Source organism: Telmatherina bonti (assembly GCF_933228915.1).
Source record: "Telmatherina bonti genome assembly, chromosome: 13".
Classification (NCBI taxonomy): domain Eukaryota; kingdom Metazoa; phylum Chordata; class Actinopteri; order Atheriniformes; family Telmatherinidae; genus Telmatherina; species Telmatherina bonti.
Window position 1 is genome coordinate 908,234 of NC_136611.1, and position 20,443 is coordinate 928,676.

A 20,443-nucleotide genomic window follows, 5' to 3' on the forward strand; every position below is an offset into this window, starting at 1 on the left:
ACGTGTCATGCAGGGTTTGTTCATACGCAGCAGATGACTGGAACTGTGGCGTGTCGGTCCGTTTCTGCAGGTTCACATTGGTCCAGAAACACACAGTGGAGTTCAATCAGGTGGCCATGGCCAACTCGGAGGGGTCAGAGGTCATGCTGAACAGAGTCATGACCAAAGACAACGTGGGAGTGGCCATCCTGCTGGAGGTCAACAAGGACATCTTCTCCGGTGGTAAGAACAGCAGTCATCGAGTCATCTAGTCACCGAGTCATCTAGTCACCGAGTCATCTAGTCACCGAGTCATCTAGTCACTGAGTCATCTAGTTACCGAGTCATCTAGTCACCGAGTCATCTAGTCACCGAGTCATCTAGTCACCGAGTCATCTAGTCACTGAGTCATCTAGTCACCGAGTCATCTAGTCACCGAGTCATCTAGTCACTGAGTCATCTAGTCACCTGCTGCAGCAGGCGATCGATCGGTGACTCAGTGACTAGATGATCGATCCGCCTCCTGCAGCAGGTGATCGATCCGCCTCCTGCAGGAGGCGATAGATCCGGCCTGGTTTACGGCGACGTCGCGTTCGACCGGTTTTCACATGAAGTGTTTTCCACAGGAATATTCCAGACTTTAAGATCGGTTTGTGTTTTTCTGCTCCGCCGGGCGCTTTATGTCCACTTCGGGTAAACACGAAACGTCGTCGTTCGTTCGTTTTATTCGTTTATTCAGATGAACTCATTACAAAGCCTGTCATTACTCATTGTTCAGTCCCAAAGATGGTGAGAAATACGAAGATCAACGATAATCAATAAAAAATGATTGAATGAAGAATAAAATAAATACATAAATGGAAAACATTCTGCTGGGCTTCAGACTTTTCCTTCCTGCTCGCTGTAAACGTGGGAAACGGTAGAAATGTGTGGCGTGTGTTTCCAGGCGTGAAGCCGGCGGCAGACAGACAGCTGATCCTGGTGGCCAACGCCCACATGCACTGGGACCCCGAGTTCTCGGACGTCAAGCTGATCCAGACCATGATGTTCCTGTCGGAGCTGAAGAGCATCACCGAGAGGGCCTCGGGCCCCGTGGCAACGGGCTCCGTGGCGACGGGCTCGCCCACCTCGGACCCCACCTCAATCCCCATCGTCCTGTGCGCCGACCTCAACTCGCTGCCCGACTCTGGTGCAGGACTGTTGCTGAAGTACCGCTCCACCTTTCCTGGGCTTTTCCTTTAAACGCTTCCTGTGTTTTGGATCCAGGTGTGGTGGAATACCTGAGCAACGGGGGGGTCGCCGAGAACCACAAAGACTTCAAAGAGCTCCGCTACAATGAGTGTCTGACCAACTTCAGCTGCAACAGCAAGAACGGCAACTCTGACGGAAGCATCACGCACAGTTTCCAGCTGAAGAGTGCCTACGACAGCAGTCTGATGCCTTACACCAACTACACCTATGACTTCAAGGTAGACCAGCCCGTACCTCTGACACACCTTCAGACATCTGCAGCCTCAGGTCCGGCGTAGCACTGACGTGCAAAACAAACGTCCCGTTTTACCCTCGCTCTTCTGAGTCCATACAAAGAAACGTTCAAACTGATGAACTTTTTTCTTTGCACATTTTGTCTCACCTGCAACACGTTCCAGTAAAGGACACCTGTTTGGATCGTTCCGGTGGAATCAGGTGGAAACAGGTGGAAACCGGTTGAAACCAGTGGAAACCGGTGGAATCAGGTGGAAACAGGTAGAAACCAGTAGAAACAGGTGGAATCAGGTAGAAACCGGTAGAATCAGGTGGAAATCGGTGGAAACAGGTGGAATCGGGTGGAAACCAGTGGAAACTGGTGGAAACCGGTGGAAACAGGTAGAAACAGGTAGAATCAGGTGGAATCGGATAGAAACCGGTAGAAATTGGTAGAATCAGGTGGAATCAGGTAGAAAAAGGTGGAAACCGGTTGAAACCGGTGGAATCAGGTAGAAAGCGGTGGAAACCGGTGGAAACAGGCAGAATCAGGTGGAAACCGGTGGAAACAGGTGGAAACAGGTAGAAACCAGTAGAAACAGGTGGAATCAGGTAGAAACCGGTAGAATCAGGTGGAAATTGGTGGAAACAGGTGGAATCGGGTGGAAACCAGTGGAAACTGGTGGAAAAAGGTAGAATCAGGTGGAATCGGATAGAAACCAGTAGAATCAGGTGGAAACAGGTGGAAACCGGTGAAAACCAGTAGAAAACGGTGGAATCAGGTGGAATTATGTGGAATCGGGTGGAAACAGGTAGAAACCGGTGGAAACAGGTGGAAACCGTTTGAAACCAGTGGACACAGGTAGAAACAGGTAGAATCAGCTGGAATCAGGTGGAAACAGGTGGAATCAGGTGGGAACAGGTGAAATCAGGTAGAAACAGGGGAAAACAGGTGGAATCGGGTGGAATCAGGTAGAAACCGTTGGGAACAGGTGGAAACCGGTGGAATCAGCTAGAAGCAGGTGGAAACCGGTGGAAACAGGTGGAAACAGGTGGAATCAGGTGGAAACCGGTGGAATCTGGTGGAAACCGGTGGAAACAGGTGGAATCAGGTAGAAATCGGTGACACCAGGTGACACCAGGTGACAACAGGTGGAAACAGGTGGAAACCTATGGAATCAGGTAGAAGCAAGTAGAAGCCGGTGGAATCAGGTGGAAACAGGTAGAAACCAGTAGAAACACGTAGAATCAGGTGGAAACAGGTGGAATCAGGTGGAAACGGGTAGAAAACGGTGGAATCAGGTGGAAACAGGTAGAAACCGGTGGAAACAGGTGGAAACTGGTGGAATCAGGTGGAAACGGGTAGAAACAGGTGGAAACAGGTAAAAACCGGTGGAATCAAGTGGAAACCTCTGGAATCAGGTGGAAACCGTTAGAAACAGGTGGAATAAGGTAGAAACAGGTAGAAACGGGTAGAAACAGGTGGAATCAGGTGGAAACCAATAGAAACAGGTGGAAACCGGTGGAATCAGGTGGAAATCGGTAGAAACAGGTGGAATCAAGTAGAAACAGGTAGAATCAGGTGGAATCAGGTGGAAACAGGTGGAATCAGGTGGGAACAGGTGAAATCAGGTAGAAACAGGTGGAATCGGGTGGAATCAGCTAGAAACCGGTGGAATCAGCTAGAAGCAGGTGGAAACCGGTGGAATCAGGTGGAAAGCGGTGGAATCAGGTGGAAACCGGTGGAATCAGGTAGAAATCGGTGACAACAGGTGACAACAGGTGGAAACAGGTGGAAACAAGTGGAAACCTATGGAATCAGGTAGAAGCAAGTAGAACCCGGTGGAATCAGGTGGAAACAGGTAAAAACTGGTGGAAACCGGTAGAAACCTGTAGAATCAGGTGGAAACAGGTGGAAACCGGTGGAAACCAGTAGAAAACGGTGGAATCAGGTGGAATCGGGTGGAAACCGGTGGAATCAGGTGGAATCAGCTAGAAGCAGGTGGAAACAGGTGGAAACTGGTGGAAACCGGTGGAAACCAGTAGAAAACGGTTGAATCAGGTGGAATCGTGTGGAAACAAGTAGAAACTGGTGGAATCAGGTGGAAAAACGGTGGAATCGGGTGGAAACAGGTAGAAACCGGTGGAATTAGGTGGAAACCGGAAGAAACCGGGAGAAACAGGTGGAATCAGGTGGAAACGGGTAGAAACCAGTGGAATCAGGTGGAAACGGGTAGGAACCGGTGAAAACCGGTGGAAACAGGTAAAAACCGGTGGAATCAGGTGGAAAAACGGTGGAATCGGGTGGAAACAGGTAGAAACCGGTGGAATTAGGTGGAAACCGGTGGAATCAGGTAGAAACAGGTGGAATCAGGTGGAAACAGGTGGAAACTGGTGGAAACCAGTGGAAACCAGTAGAAAACGGTGAAATCAGGTGGAATCAGGTGGAATCGGGTGGAAACAGTTAGAAAGCGGTGGAAACAGGTGGAAACCGGTGGAATCAGGTGGAAACCGGTGGAATCAGGTGGAAACCTGTGGAATCAGGTGGAAACCATTAGAAACAGGTGGAATAAGGTAGAAACAGGTAGAAACAGGTGGAATCAGGTGGAAACCAGTGGAATCGGGTGGAAACCGGAAGAAACAGGTACAATCAGGTGGAAACCGGTTGAAACCAGTGGTATCAAGTGGAAACAGGTGGAAACAGGTGGAATCAGGTGGAAATCGGTAGAAACAGGTGGAATCAAGTGGAAACAGGCAGAATCAGGTGGAATCGGGTGGAAACCGTTGGAAACCAGTGGACACAGGTAGAAACAGGTGGAATCAGGTGGGAACAGGTGAAATCAGGTAGAAACAGGTGGAAACAGGTGGAATCGGGTGGAAACCGTTAGAAACAGGTGGAATAAGGTAGAAACAGGTAGAAACGGGTAGAAACAGGTGGAATCAGGTGGAAACCAATAGAAACAGGTGGAAACCGGTGGAATCAGGTGGAAATCGGTAGAAACAGGTGGAATCAAGTAGAAACAGGTAGAATCAGGTGGAATCAGGTGGAAACAGGTGGAATCAGGTGGGAACAGGTGAAATCAGGTAGAAACAGGTGGAATCGGGTGGAATCAGCTAGAAACCGGTGGAATCAGCTAGAAGCAGGTGGAAACCGGTGGAATCAGGTGGAAAGCGGTGGAATCAGGTGGAAACCGGTGGAATCAGGTAGAAATCGGTGACAATAGGTGACAACAGGTGGAAACAGGTGGAAACAAGTGGAAACCTATGGAATCAGGTAGAAGCAAGTAGAACCCGGTGGAATCAGGTGGAAACAGGTAAAAACTGGTGGAAACCGGTAGAAACCTGTAGAATCAGGTGGAAACAGGTGGAAACCGGTGGAAACCAGTAGAAAACGGTGGAATCAGGTGGAATCGGGTGGAAACCGGTGGAATCAGGTGGAATCAGCTAGAAGCAGGTGGAAACTGGTGGAAACCGGTGGAAACCAGTAGAAAACGGTTGAATCAGGTGGAATCGTGTGGAAACAGGTAGAAACTGGTGGAATCAGGTGGAAAAACGGTGGAATCGGGTGGAAACAGGTAGAAACCGGTGGAATTAGGTGGAAACCGGAAGAAACCGGGAGAAACAGGTGGAATCAGGTGGAAACGGGTAGAAACCAGTGGAATCAGGTGGAAACGGGTAGGAACCGGTGAAAACCGGTGGAAACAGGTAAAAACCGGTGGAATCAGGTGGAAAAACGGTGGAATCGGGTGGAAACAGGTAGAAACCGGTGGAATTAGGTGGAAACCGGTGGAATCAGGTAGAAACAGGTGGAATCAGGTGGAAACAGGTGGAAACTGGTGGAAACCAGTAGAAAACGGTGAAATCAGGTGGAATCAGGTGGAATCGGGTGGAAACAGTTAGAAAGCGGTGGAAACAGGTGGAAACCGGTGGAATCAGGTGGAAACAGTTAGAAACAGGTGGAAACGGGTAAAAACCGGTGGGAACCGGTGGAATCAGGTGGGAACCGGTGGAATCAGGTGGAAACCTGTGGAATCAGGTGGAAACCATTAGAAACAGGTGGAATAAGGTAGAAACAGGTAGAAACAGGTGGAATCAGGTGGAAACCAGTGGAATCGGGTGGAAACCGGAAGAAACAGGTACAATCAGGTGGAAACCGGTTGAAACCAGTGGTATCAAGTGGAAACAGGTGGAAACAGGTGGAATCAGGTGGAAATCGGTAGAAACAGGTGGAATCAAGTGGAAACAGGCAGAATCAGGTGGAATCGGGTGGAAACCGTTGGAAACCAGTGGACACAGGTAGAAACAGGTGGAATCAGGTGGGAACAGGTGAAATCAGGTAGAAACAGGTGGAAACAGGTGGAATCGGGTGGAATCAGGTTGAAACCGGTGGAATCAGGTAGAAAGCGGTGGAAACCGGTGGAAACCGGTGGAAACCGGTGGAAACCGGTGGAAACAGGTGGAAACCAGTGGAATCGGGTGGAAACCGGTTGAAACCGGTGGTATGAGGTGGAATCAGGTGGAAACAGGTAGAAACCAATAGAAACAGGTGGAAACCGGTGGAAATCGGTAGAAACAGGTGGAATCAAGTAGAAACAGGTAGAATCAGGTGGAATCAGGTGGAAACAGGTGGAATCAGGTGGGAACAGGTGAAATCAGGTAGAAACAGGTGGAATCGGGTGGAATCAGGTAGAAACCGGTGGAATCAGCTAGAAGCAGGTGGAAACAGGTAGAAACCAGTAGAAACAGGTGGAATCAGGTAGAAACCGGTAGAATCAGGTGGAAATTGGTGGAAACAGGTGGAATCGGGTGGAAACCAGTGGAAACTGGTGGAAAAAGGTAGAATCAGGTGGAATCGGATAGAAACCAGTAGAATCAGGTGGAAACAGGTGGAAACCGGTGAAAACCAGTAGAAAACGGTGGAATCAGGTGGAATTATGTGGAATCGGGTGGAAACAGGTAGAAACCGGTGGAAACAGGTGGAAACCGTTTGAAACCAGTGGACACAGGTAGAAACAGGTAGAATCAGCTGGAATCAGGTGGAAACAGGTGGAATCAGGTGGGAACAGGTGAAATCAGGTAGAAACAGGGGAAAACAGGTGGAATCGGGTGGAATCAGGTAGAAACCGTTGGGAACAGGTGGAAACCGGTGGAATCAGCTAGAAGCAGGTGGAAACCGGTGGAAACAGGTGGAATCAGGTGGAAACCGGTGGAATCTGGTGGAAACCGGTGGAAACAGGTGGAATCAGGTAGAAATCGGTGACACCAGGTGACACCAGGTGACAACAGGTGGAAACAGGTGGAAACCTATGGAATCAGGTAGAAGCAAGTAGAAGCCGGTGGAATCAGGTGGAAACAGGTAGAAACCAGTAGAAACACGTAGAATCAGGTGGAAACAGGTGGAATCAGGTGGAAACGGGTAGAAAACGGTGGAATCAGGTGGAAACAGGTAGAAACCGGTGGAAACAGGTGGAAACTGGTGGAATCAGGTGGAAACGGGTAGAAACAGGTGGAAACAGGTAAAAACCGGTGGAATCAGGTGGAAACCTCTGGAATCAGGTGGAAACCGTTAGAAACAGGTGGAATAAGGTAGAAACAGGTAGAAACGGGTAGAAACAGGTGGAATCAGGTGGAAACCAATAGAAACAGGTGGAAACCGGTGGAATCAGGTGGAAATCGGTAGAAACAGGTGGAATCAAGTAGAAACAGGTAGAATCAGGTGGAATCAGGTGGAAACAGGTGGAATCAGGTGGGAACAGGTGAAATCAGGTAGAAACAGGTGGAATCGGGTGGAATCAGGTAGAAACCGGTGGAATCAGCTAGAAGCAGGTGGAAACAGGTGGAATCAGGTGGAAAGCGGTGGAATCAGGTGGAAACCGGTGGAATCAGGTAGAAATCGGTGACAACAGGTGACAACAGGTGACAACAGGTGGAAACAGGTGGAAACAAGTGGAAACCTATGGAATCAGGTAGAAGCAAGTAGAAGCCGGTGGAATCAGGTGGAAACAGGTAAAAACTGGTGGAAACCGGTAGAAACCTGTAGAATCAGGTGGAAACAGGTGGAATCAGGTGGAATCAGGTGGAAACAGGTAGAAACCGGTGGAAACAGGTGGAAACAGGTGGACACAGGTGGAAACCGGTGGAAACCGGTGGAAACCGGTGGAAACCAGTAGAAAACGGTGGAATCAGGTGGAATCAGGTGGAATCGGGTGGAAACCGGTGGAATCAGGTGGAATCAGCTAGAAGCAGGTGGAAACAGGTGGAAACTGGTGGAAACCGGTGGAAACCAGTAGAAAACGGTGGAATCAGGTGGAATCGTGTGGAAACAGGTAGAAACTGGTGGAATCAGGTGGAATCAGGTGGAAACCGGAAGAAACCGGGAGAAACAGGTGGAATCAGGTGGAAACGGGTAGAAACCAGTGGAATCAGGTGGAAACGGGTAGGAACCGGTGAAAACCGGTGGAAACAGGTAAAAACCGGTGGAATCAGGTGGAAAAACGGTGGAATCGGGTGGAAACAGGTAGAAACCGGTGGAATTAGGTGGAAACCGGTGGAATCAGGTAGAAACAGGTGGAATCAGGTGGAAACAGGTGGAAACTGGTGGAAACCAGTGGAAACCAGTAGAAAACGGTGAAATCAGGTGGAATCAGGTGGAATCGGGTGGAAACAGTTAGAAAGCGGTGGAAACAGGTGGAAACCGGTGGAATCAGGTGGAAACAGTTAGAAACAGGTGGAAACGGGTAAAAACCGGTTGGAACCGGTGGAATCAGGTGGGAACCGGTGGAATCAGGTGGAAACCTGTGGAATCAGCTGGAAACCATTAGAAACAGGTGGAATAAGGTAGAAACAGGTGGAATCAGGTGGAAACCAGTGGAATCGGGTGGAAACCGGAAGAAACAGGTACAATCAGGTGGAAACCGGTTGAAACCGGTGGTATCAAGTGGAAACAGGTGGAAACAGGTGGAATCAGGTGGAAATCGGTAGAAACAGGTGGAATCAAGTGGAAACAGGCAGAATCAGGTGGAATCGGGTGGAAACCGTTGGAAACCAGTGGACACAGGTAGAAACAGGTGGAATCAGGTGGAATCAGGTGGGAACAGGTGAAATCAGGTAGAAACAGGTGGAAACAGGTGGAATCGGGTGGAATCAGGTTGAAACCGGTGGAATCAGGTAGAAAGCGGTGGAAACCGGTGGAAACCGGTGGAAACCAGTGGAATCGGGTGGAAACCGGTTGAAACCGGTGGTATGAGGTGGAATCAGGTGGAAACAGGTAGAAACCAATAGAAACAGGTGGAAACCGGTGGAAATCGGTAGAAACAGGTGGAATCAAGTAGAAACAGGTAGAATCAGGTGGAAACAGGTGGAATCAGGTGGGAACAGGTGAAATCAGGTAGAAACAGGTGGAATCGGGTGGAATCAGGTAGAAACCGGTGGAATCAGCTAGAAGCAGGTGGAAACAGGTGGAAACCGGTGGAATCAGGTGGAAACAGTTAGAAACAGGTGGAAACGGGTAAAAACCGGTGGGAACCGGTGGAATCAGGTGGGAACCGGTGGAATCAGGTGGAAACCTGTGGAATCAGGTGGAAACCATTAGAAACAGGTGGAATAAGGTAGAAACAGGTAGAAACAGGTGGAATCAGGTGGAAACCAGTGGAATCGGGTGGAAACCGGAAGAAACAGGTACAATCAGGTGGAAACCGGTTGAAACCGGTGGTATCAAGTGGAAACAGATGGAAACAGGTGGAATCAGGTGGAAATCGGTAGAAACAGGTGGAATCAAGTGGAAACAGGCAGAATCAGGTGGAATCGGGTGGAAACCGTTGGAAACCAGTGGACACAGGTAGAAACAGGTGGAATCAGGTGGAATCAGGTGGGAACAGGTGAAATCAGGTAGAAACAGGTGGAAACAGGTGGAATCGGGTGGAATCAGGTGGAAACCGGTGGAATCAGGTAGAAAGCGGTGGAAACCGGTGGAAACCGGTGGAAACAGGTGGAAACCAGTGGAATCGGGTGGAAACCGGTTGAAACCGGTGGTATGAGGTGGAATCAGGTGGAAACAGGTAGAAACCAATAGAAACAGGTGGAAACCGGTGGAAATCGGTAGAAACAGGTGGAATCAAGTAGAAACAGGTAGAATCAGGTGGAATCAGGTGGAAACAGGTGGAATCAGGTGGGAACAGGTGAAATCAGGTAGAAACAGGTGGAATCGGGTGGAGTCAGGTAGAAACCGGTGGAATCAGCTAGAAGCAGGTGGAAACAGGTGGAAACCGGTGGAATCAGGTGGAAAGCGGTGGAATCAGGTGGAAACCGGTGGAAACCGGTGGAATCAGGTAGAAATCGATGACAACAGGTGACAACAGGTGGAAACAGGTAAAAACTGGTGGAAACCGGTGGAAACCGGTGGAATCAGGTGGAAACCGGTAGAAACCTGTAGAATCAGGTGGAAACAGGTGGAAACCAATAGAAACAGGTGGAAACCGGTGGAATCAGGTGGAAATCGGTAGAAACAGGTGGAATCAAGTAGAAACAGGTAGAATCAGGTGGAAACAGGTAGAAACCGGTGGAATCAGGTGGAAACCGGAAGAAACCGGGAGAAACAGGTGGAATCAGGTGGAATTATGTGGAATCGGGTGGAAACAGGTAGAAACCGGTGGAAACAGGTGGAAACCGTTTGAAACCAGTGGACACAGGTAGAAACAGGTAGAATCAGCTGGAATCAGGTGGAAACAGGTGGAATCAGGTGGGAACAGGTGAAATCAGGTAGAAACAGGGGAAAACAGGTGGAATCGGGTGGAATCAGGTAGAAACCGTTGGGAACAGGTGGAAACCGGTGGAATCAGCTAGAAGCAGGTGGAAACCGGTGGAATCAGGTGGAAACCGGTGGAATCTGGTGGAAACCGGTGGAAACAGGTGGAATCAGGTAGAAATCGGTGACACCAGGTGACACCAGGTGACAACAGGTGGAAACAGGTGGAAACCTATGGAATCAGGTAGAAGCAAGTAGAAGCCGGTGGAATCAGGTGGAAACAGGTAGAAACCAGTAGAAACACGTAGAATCAGGTGGAAACAGGTGGAATCAGGTGGAAACGGGTAGAAAACGGTGGAATCAGGTGGAAACAGGTAGAAACCGGTGGAAACAGGTGGAAACTGGTGGAATCAGGTGGAAACGGGTAGAAACAGGTGGAAACAGGTAAAAACCGGTGGAATCAGGTGGAAACCTCTGGAATCAGGTGGAAACCGTTAGAAACAGGTGGAATAAGGTAGAAACAGGTAGAAACGGGTAGAAACAGGTGGAATCAGGTGGAAACCAATAGAAACAGGTGGAAACCGGTGGAATCAGGTGGAAATCGGTAGAAACAGGTGGAATCAAGTAGAAACAGGTAGAATCAGGTGGAATCAGGTGGAATCAGGTGGGAACAGGTGAAATCAGGTAGAAACAGGTGGAATCGGGTGGAATCAGGTAGAAACCGGTGGAATCAGCTAGAAGCAGGTGGAAACAGGTGGAATCAGGTGGAAAGCGGTGGAATCAGGTGGAAACCGGTGGAATCAGGTAGAAATCGGTGACAACAGGTGACAACAGGTGACAACAGGTGGAAACAGGTGGAAACAAGTGGAAACCTATGGAATCAGGTAGAAGCAAGTAGAAGCCGGTGGAATCAGGTGGAAACAGGTAAAAACTGGTGGAAACCGGTAGAAACCTGTAGAATCAGGTGGAAACAGGTGGAATCAGGTGGAATCAGGTGGAAACAGGTAGAAACCGGTGGAAACAGGTGGAAACAGGTGGACACAGGTGGAAACCGGTGGAAACCGGTGGAAACCAGTAGAAAACGGTGGAATCAGGTGGAATCAGGTGGAATCGGGTGGAAACCGGTGGAATCAGGTGGAATCAGCTAGAAGCAGGTGGAAACAGGTGGAAACTGGTGGAAACAGGTGGAAACCAGTAGAAAACGGTGGAATCAGGTGGAATCGTGTGGAAACAGGTAGAAACTGGTGGAATCAGGTGGAATCAGGTGGAAACCGGAAGAAACCGGGAGAAACAGGTGGAATCAGGTGGAAACGGGTAGAAACCAGTGGAATCAGGTGGAAACGGGTAGGAACCGGTGAAAACCGGTGGAAACAGGTAAAAACCGGTGGAATCAGGTGGAAAAACGGTGGAATCGGGTGGAAACAGGTAGAAACCGGTGGAATTAGGTAGAAACAGGTGGAATCAGGTGGAAACTGGTGGAAACCAGTGGAAACCAGTAGAAAACGGTGAAATCAGGTGGAATCAGGTGGAATCGGGTGGAAACAGTTAGAAAGCGGTGGAAACAGGTGGAAACCGGTGGAATCAGGTGGAAACAGTTAGAAACAGGTGGAAACGGGTAAAAACCGGTGGGAACCGGTGGAATCAGGTGGGAACCGGTGGAATCAGGTGGAAACCTGTGGAATCAGCTGGAAACCATTAGAAACAGGTGGAATAAGGTAGAAACAGGTAGAAACAGGTGGAATCAGGTGGAAACCAGTGGAATCGGGTGGAAACCGGAAGAAACAGGTACAATCAGGTGGAAACCGGTTGAAACCGGTGGTATCAAGTGGAAACAGGTGGAAACAGGTGGAATCAGGTGGAAATCGGTAGAAACAGGTGGAATCAAGTGGAAACAGGCAGAATCAGGTGGAATCGGGTGGAAACCGTTGGAAACCAGTGGACACAGGTAGAAACAGGTGGAATCAGGCGGAATCAGGTGGGAACAGGTGAAATCAGGTAGAAACAGGTGGAAACAGGTGGAATCGGGTGGAATCAGGTTGAAACCGGTGGAATCAGGTAGAAAGCGGTGGAAACCGGTGGAAACCGGTGGAAACCAGTGGAATCGGGTGGAAACCGGTTGAAACCGGTGGTATGAGGTGGAATCAGGTGGAAACAGGTAGAAACCAATAGAAACAGGTGGAAACCGGTGGAAATCGGTAGAAACAGGTGGAATCAAGTAGAAACAGGTAGAATCAGGTGGAAACAGGTGGAATCAGGTGGGAACAGGTGAAATCAGGTAGAAACAGGTGGAATCGGGTGGAATCAGGTAGAAACCGGTGGAATCAGCTAGAAGCAGGTGGAAACAGGTGGAAACCGGTGGAATCAGGTGGAAACAGTTAGAAACAGGTGGAAACGGGTAAAAACCGGTGGGAACCGGTGGAATCAGGTGGGAACCGGTGGAATCAGGTGGAAACCTGTGGAATCAGGTGGAAACCATTAGAAACAGGTGGAATAAGGTAGAAACAGGTAGAAACAGGTGGAATCAGGTGGAAACCAGTGGAATCGGGTGGAAACCGGAAGAAACAGGTACAATCAGGTGGAAACCGGTTGAAACCGGTGGTATCAAGTGGAAACAGGTGGAAACAGGTGGAATCAGGTGGAAATCGGTAGAAACAGGTGGAATCAAGTGGAAACAGGCAGAATCAGGTGGAATCGGGTGGAAACCGTTGGAAACCAGTGGACACAGGTAGAAACAGGTGGAATCAGGTGGAATCAGGTGGGAACAGGTGAAATCAGGTAGAAACAGGTGGAAACAGGTGGAATCGGGTGGAATCAGGTGGAAACTGGTGGAATCAGGTAGAAAGCGGTGGAAACCGGTGGAAACCGGTGGAAACCAGTGGAATCGGGTGGAAACCGGTTGAAACCGGTGGTATGAGGTGGAATCAGGTGGAAACAGGTAGAAACCAATAGAAACAGGTGGAAACCGGTGGAAATCGGTAGAAACAGGTGGAATCAAGTAGAAACAGGTAGAATCAGGTGGAATCAGGTGGAAACAGGTGGAATCAGGTGGGAACAGGTGAAATCAGGTAGAAACAGGTGGAATCGGGTGGAGTCAGGTAGAAACCGGTGGAATCAGCTAGAAGCAGGTGGAAACAGGTGGAAACCGGTAGAATCAGGTGGAAAGCGGTGGAATCAGGTGGAAACCGGTGGAAACCGGTGGAATCAGGTAGAAATCGATGACAACAGGTGACAACAGGTGGAAACAGGTAAAAACTGGTGGAAACCGGTGGAAACCGGTGGAATCAGGTGGAAACCGGTAGAAACCTGTAGAATCAGGTGGAAACAGGTGGAAACCAATAGAAACAGGTGGAAACCGGTGGAATCAGGTGGAAATCGGTAGAAACAGGTGGAATCAAGTAGAAACAGGTAGAATCAGGTGGAATCAGGTGGAAACAGGTAGAAACCGGTGGAATCAGGTGGAAACCGGGAGAAACAGGTGGAATCAGGTGGAAACCGGTAGAAACCGGTGGAATCAGGTGGAAACGGGTAGGAACCAGTGAAAACCGGTGGAAACCGGTGGAAACAGGTAAAAACCGGTGGAATCAGGTGGAAAAACGGTGGAATCGGGTGGAAACAGGTAGAAACCTGTGGAATTAGGTGGAAACCGGTGGAATCAGGTAGAAACAGGTGGAATCAGGTGGAATCAGCTAGAAGCAGGTAGAAACTGGTGGAAACTGGTGGAAACCAGTGGAAACCAGTAGAAAACGGTGAAATCAGGTGGAATCAGGTGGAATCGGGTGGAAACAGTTAGAAAGCGGTGGAAACAGGTGGAAACCGGTGGAATCAGGTGGAAACAGTTAGAAACAGGTGGAAACGGGTAAAAACCGGTGGAAACGGGTAAAAACCGGTGGAAACCGGTGGAATCAGGTGGAAACCGGAAGAAACAGGTACAATTAGGTGGAAACCGGTTGAAACCGGTGGTATCAGGTGGAATCAGGTGGAAATCGGTAGAAACAGGTGGAATCAAGTGGAAACAGTTAGAAACAGGTGGAATAAGGTAGAAACAGGTAGAAACAGGTGGAAACAGGTGGAAACCAGTGGAAACAGGCAGAATTAGGTGGAATCGGGTGGAAACCGTTGGAAACCACTGGACACAGGTAGAAACACGTGGAATCAGGTGGAAACAGGTGGAATCAGGTGGAATCAGGTGGGAACAGGTGAAATCAGGTAGAAACAGGTGGAATCGGGTGGAATCAGGTTGAAACCGGTGGAATCAGGTTGAAACCGGTGGAAACCGGTGGAAACCGGTGGAATCAGGTGGAAACCAGTGGAATCGGGTGGAAACCGGAAGAAACAGGTACAATCAGGTGGAAACCGGTTGAAACCGGTGGTATCAGGTGGAAACAGGTGGAATCAGGTGGAAATCGGTAGAAACAGGTGGAATCAAGTGGAAACAGGCAGAATTAGGTGGAATCGGGTGGAAACCGTTGGAAACCAGTGGACACAGGTAGAAACAGGTGGAATGAGGTGGAAACCGGTGGAATCAGGTGGGAACAGGTGAAATCAGGTAGAAACAGGTGGAATCGGGTGGAATCAGGTTGAAACCGGTGGAATCAGCTAGAAGCAGGTGGAAACAGGTGGAATTGGGTGGAATCAGGTAGAAACCGGTGGAATCAGGTGGAAACAGGTGGAATCAGCTAGAAGCAGGTGGAAACAGGTGGAAACCGATGGAATCAGGTGGAAAGCGGTGGAATCAGGTGGAATCGGGTGGAATCAGCTAGAAGCAGGTGGAAACAGGTGGAAACCGATGGAATCAGGTGGAAACCGGTGGAAACAGGTGGAATCAGGTGGAAATCGGTGGAATACGGTGAAATCAGGTGGAAACCAGTGGAGTCGGGTGGAAACCGGAAGAAACAGGTACAATCAGGTGGAAACCGGTTGAAACCGGTGGTATCAGATGGAATCAGGTGGAAATCGGTAGAAACAGGTGGAGTCAAGTGGAAACAGGCAGAATTAGGTGGAATCGGGTGGAAACCGTTGGAAACCACTGGACACAGGTAGAAATAGGTGGAATCAGGTGGAAACCGGTGGAATCAGGTGGGAACAGGTGAAATCAGGTAGAAACAGGTGGAATCGGGTGGAATCAGGTTGAAACCGGTGGAATCAGCTAGAAGCAGGTGGAAACAGGTGGAATCAGGTGGAAACCGGTGGAATCAGGTGGAAACCGTTAGAAACAGGTGGAAATAGGTGGAATAAGGTAGAAACAGGTAGAAACAGGTGGAAACCAGTGGAATCGGGTGGAAACAGGTGGAATCAGGTGGAATCAGGTGGAAACAGGTGGAAACGGGTAGAAACCGGTGGAATCAGGTGGAAACGGGTAGAAACCGGTGAAAACCGGTGGAAACCGGTGAAAACAGGTAAAAACCGGTGGAATCAGCTGGAAAAACGGTGGAATCGGGTGGAATAAGGTGGAAACAGGTGGAAACGGGTAGAAACCGGTGGAAACCCGTGGAAACCTGTGGAAACAGTTAACAAACGGTGGAATCAGGTGGAAACAGGTGGAATCATGTAGAATCAGGTGGAAATGGGTAGAAACCGGTGGAATCAGGTGGAAACGGGTAGAAACCGGTCGAAACCAGTGGAATCAGGTGGAAACCAGAAGAAACAGGTGGAAACCAGAAGAAACAGGTAGAAACCGGTAGAAACCGGTGGAATCAGGTGGACTCAGGTGGGATCAGGTGGAAACCGGTGGAATCAGGTGGAATCAGGTGGAATCAGGTGGAAACAGGTGGAATCAGGTGGGAACAGGTGAAATCAGGTAGAAACAGGTGGAAACAGGTGGAATTGGGTGGAATCAGGTAGAAACCGGTGGAATCAGGTGGAAGCAGGTGGAATCAGCTAGAAGCAGGTGGAAACAGGTGGAAACAGGTGGAAATCGATGGAAACAGGTGGAATCATGTAGAAATCGGTGACAACAGGTGACACCAGGTGACAACAGGTGGAAACAGGTGGAAACAAGTGGAAACCTATGGAATCAGGTAGAAGCAAGTAGAAGCCGGTGGAATCAGGTGGAAACAGGTAAAAACTGGTGGAAACCGGTAGAATCAGGTGGAAACCAGTAGAAACCTGTAGAAACAGGTGGAATCTGGTGGAATCAGGTGGAAACGGGTAGAACCCGGTAGAATCAGGTGGAAACAGGTGAAAACAGATGGAAACAGGTGGAAACAGGTGGAAACTGGTGGAAACCGGTGGAAACCAGTAGAAAATGGTGGAATCAGGTGGAATCGTGTGGAAACAGGTAGAAACCGGTGGAAACAGGTGGAAACCGGAAGAAACAGGTACAATCAGGTGGAAACCGGAAGAAACCGGGAGAAACAGGTGGAATCAGGTGGAAACGGGTGGAAACGGGTAGAAACCGGTGGAAACCCGTGGAAACCTGTGGAAACAGGTGCAAACCGGTGGAAACAGGTGGTAACAGGTGGAATCATGTAGAATCAGGTGGAAACCGGAAGAAACCGGTAGAAACAGGTGGAATCAGGTGGAAACGGGTAGAAACCGGTGGAAACGGGTAGAAACCGGTGGAATCAGGTGGAAACGGGTGGAAACGGGTAGAAACCGGTGGAAACCCGTGGAAACCTGTGGAAACAGGTGCAAACCGGTGGAAACAGGTGGTAACAGGTGGAATCATGTAGAATCAGGTGGAAACCGGAAGAAACCGGTAGAAACAGGTGGAATCAGGTGGAAACGGGTAGAAACCGGTGGAAACGGGTAGAAACCGGTGGAATCAGGTGGAAACGGGTAGAAACCGATGGAAAGCGGTGGAATCAGGTGGAAACCAGAAGAAATAGGTGGAAACCAGAAGAAACAGGTGGAATTAGGTGGAAACGGGTAGCACCCAGTGATAACCGGTGGAAACCGGTGAAAACAGGTAAAAACCGGTGGAATCAGGTGGAAAAACGGTGGAAACAGGTAGAAACCGGTGGAATTAGGTGGAAACCGGTGGAATCAGGTAGAAACAGGTGGAATCAGGTGGAAACAGGTGGAAACGGGTAGAAACCGGTGGAAACCGGTGGAATCAGGTGGAAACAGGTGGTAACAGGTGGAATCATGTAGAATCAGGTGGAAACCGGAAGAAACCGGTAGAAACAGGTAGAAACAGGTGGAATCAGGTGGAAACGGGTAGAAACCGGTGGAATCAGGTGGAAACGGGTAGAAACCGGTGAAAACCGGTGGAATCAGCTGGAAAAACGGTGGAATCGGGTGGAATAAGGTGGAAACAGGTGGAAACGGGTAGAAACCGGTGGAAACCCGTGGAAACCTGTGGAAACAGTTAACAAACGGTGGAATCAGGTGGAAACAGGTGGAATCATGTAGAATCAGGTGGAAATGGGTAGAAACCGGTGGAATCAGGTGGAAACGGGTGAAAACAGATGGAAACAGGTGGAAACAGGTGGAAACTGGTGGAAACCGGTGGAAACCAGTAGAAAATGGTGGAATCAGGTGGAATCGTGTGGAAACAGGTAGAAACCGGTGGAAACAGGTGGAAACCGGAAGAAACAGGTACAATCAGGTGGAAACCGGAAGAAACCGGGAGAAACAGGTGGAATCAGGTGGAAACGGGTAGAAACCGGTGGAAACAGGTGGAAACGGGTAGAACCCGGTGAAAACCGGTGGAAACCGGTAAAAACAGGTAGAAACCGGTGGAATCAGGTGGAAAAACGGTGGAAACAGGTAGAAACCGGTGGAATTAGGTGGAAACCGGTGGAATCAGGTAGAAACAGGTGGAATCAGGTGGAATCAGGTGGAATCAGGTGGAAACAGGTGGAAACGGGTAGAAACCGGTGGAAACCCGTGGAAACCTGTGGAAACAGGTGCAAACCGGTGGAAACAGGTGGTAACAGGTGGAATCATGTAGAATCAGGTGGAAACCGGAGGAAACCGGTAGAAACAGGTGGAATCAGGTGGAAACGGGTAGAAACCGGTGGAAACGGGTAGAAACCGGTGGAATCAGGTGGAAACGGGTGGAAACGGGTAGAAACCGGTGGAAACCCGTGTAAACCTGTGGAAACAGGTGCAAACCGGTGGAAACAGGTGGTAACAGGTGGAATCATGTAGAATCAGGTGGAAACCGGAAGAAACCGGTAGAAACAGGTGGAATCAGGTGGAAACGGGTAGAAACCGGTGGAAACGGGTAGAAACCGGTGGAATCAGGTGGAAACGGGTAGAAACCGATGGAAAGCGGTGGAATCAGGTGGAAACCAGAAGAAATAGGTGGAAACCAGAAGAAACAGGTAGAAACAGGTGGAATTAGGTGGAAACGGGTAGCACCCAGTGATAACCGGTGGAAACCGGTGAAAACAGGTAAAAACCGGTGGAATCAGGTGGAAAAACGGTGGAAACAGGTAGAAACCGGTGGAATTAGGTGGAAACCGGTGGAATCAGGTAGAAACAGGTGGAATCAGGTGGAAACAGGTGGAAACGGGTAGAAACCGGTGGAAACCGGTGGAATCAGGTGGAAACAGGTGGTAACAGGTGGAATCATGTAGAATCAGGTGGAAACCGGAAGAAACCGGTAGAAACAGGTAGAAACAGGTGGAATCAGGTGGAAACGGGTAGAAACCGGTGGAATCAGGTGGAAACGGGTAGAAACCGGTGAAAACCGGTGGAATCAGCTGGAAAAACGGTGGAATCGGGTGGAATAAGGTGGAAACAGGTGGAAACGGGTAGAAACCGGTGGAAACCCGTGGAAACCTGTGGAAACAGTTAACAAACGGTGGAATCAGGTGGAAACAGGTGGAATCATGTAGAATCAGGTGGAAATGGGTAGAAACCGGTGGAATCAGGTGGAAACGGGTAGAAACCGGTCGAAACCAGTGGAATCAGGTGGAAACCAGAAGAAACAGGTGGAAACCAGAAGAAACAGGTAGAAACCGGTAGAAACCGGTGGAATCAGGTGGACTCAGGTGGGATCAGGTGGAAACCGGTGGAATCAGGTGGAATCAGGTGGAATCAGGTGGAAACAGGTGAAATCAGGTGGGAACAGGTGAAATCAGGTAGAAACAGGTGGAATTGGGTGGAATCAGGTAGAAACCGGTGGAATCAGGTGGAAGCAGGTGGAATCAGGTAGAAGCAGGTGGAAACAGGTGGAAACAGGTGGAAATCGATGGAAACAGGTGGAATCATGTAGAAATCGGTGACAACAGGTGACACCAGGTGACAACAGGTGGAAACAGGTGGAAACAAGTGGAAACCTATGGAATCAGGTAGAAGCAAGTAGAAGCCGGTGGAATCAGGTGGAAACAGGTAAAAACTGGTGGAAACCGGTAGAATCAGGTGGAAACCAGTAGAAACCTGTAGAAACAGGTGGAATCTGGTGGAATCAGGTGGAAACGGGTAGAACCCGGTAGAATCAGGTGGAAACAGGTGAAAACAGATGGAAACAGGTGGAAACCGGTGGAAACTGGTGGAAACCGGTGGAAACCAGTAGAAAATGGTGGAATCAGGTGGAATCGTGTGGAAACAGGTAGAAACCGGTGGAAACAGGTGGAAACCGGAAGAAACAGGTACAATCAGGTGGAAACCGGAAGAAACCGGGAGAAACAGGTGGAATCAGGTGGAAACGGGTAGAAACCGGTGGAAACAGGTGGAAACGGGTAGAACCCGGTGAAAACCGGTGGAAACCGGTAAAAACAGGTAAAAACCGGTGGAATCAGGTGGAAAAACGGTGGAATCAGGTAGAAACAGGTGGAATCAGGTGGAAACAGGTGGAAACGGGTAGAAACCGGTGGAAACCGGTGGAATCAGGTGGAAACAGGTGGTAACAGGTGGAATCATGTAGAATCAGGTGGAAACCGGAAGAAACCGGTAGAAACAGGTAGAAACAGGTGGAATCAGGTGGAAACGGGTAGAAACCGGTGGAATCAGGTGGAAACGGGTAGAAACCGGTGAAAACAGGTGGAAACCGGTGAAAACAGGTAGAAACCGGTGGAATCAGCTGGAAAAACGGTGGAATCGGGTGGAATAAGGTGGAAACAGGTGGAAACGGGTAGAAACCGGTGGAAACCCGTGGAAACCTGTGGAAACAGTTAACAAACGGTGGAATCAGGTGGAAACAGGTGGAATCATGTAGAATCAGGTGGAAATGGGTAGAAACCGGTGGAATCAGGTAGAAACAGGTGGAATCAGGTGGAAACAGGTGGAAACGGGTAGAAACCGGTGGAAACCGGTGGAATCAGGTGGAAACAGGTGGTAACAGGTGGAATCATGTAGAATCAGGTG

The 20,443-nt window shown here is 49.4% G+C and overlaps 1 protein-coding gene across 1 annotated transcript in view; it reads left to right on the forward strand.

Moving 5' to 3' along the window:
- cnot6l (CCR4-NOT transcription complex, subunit 6-like) overlaps positions 1 to 20,443 on the forward strand; it is a 35,784-nt gene that overhangs the window by 11,330 nt on the left and 4,011 nt on the right. The window contains exons 9-11 of the mRNA XM_079252124.1: positions 71 to 222; positions 926 to 1,168; positions 1,246 to 1,448. Of these exons, the coding sequence (XP_079108250.1) occupies positions 71 to 222; positions 926 to 1,168; positions 1,246 to 1,448 (598 nt within the window). The remainder of the gene's footprint in view (positions 1 to 70; positions 223 to 925; positions 1,169 to 1,245; positions 1,449 to 20,443) is intronic.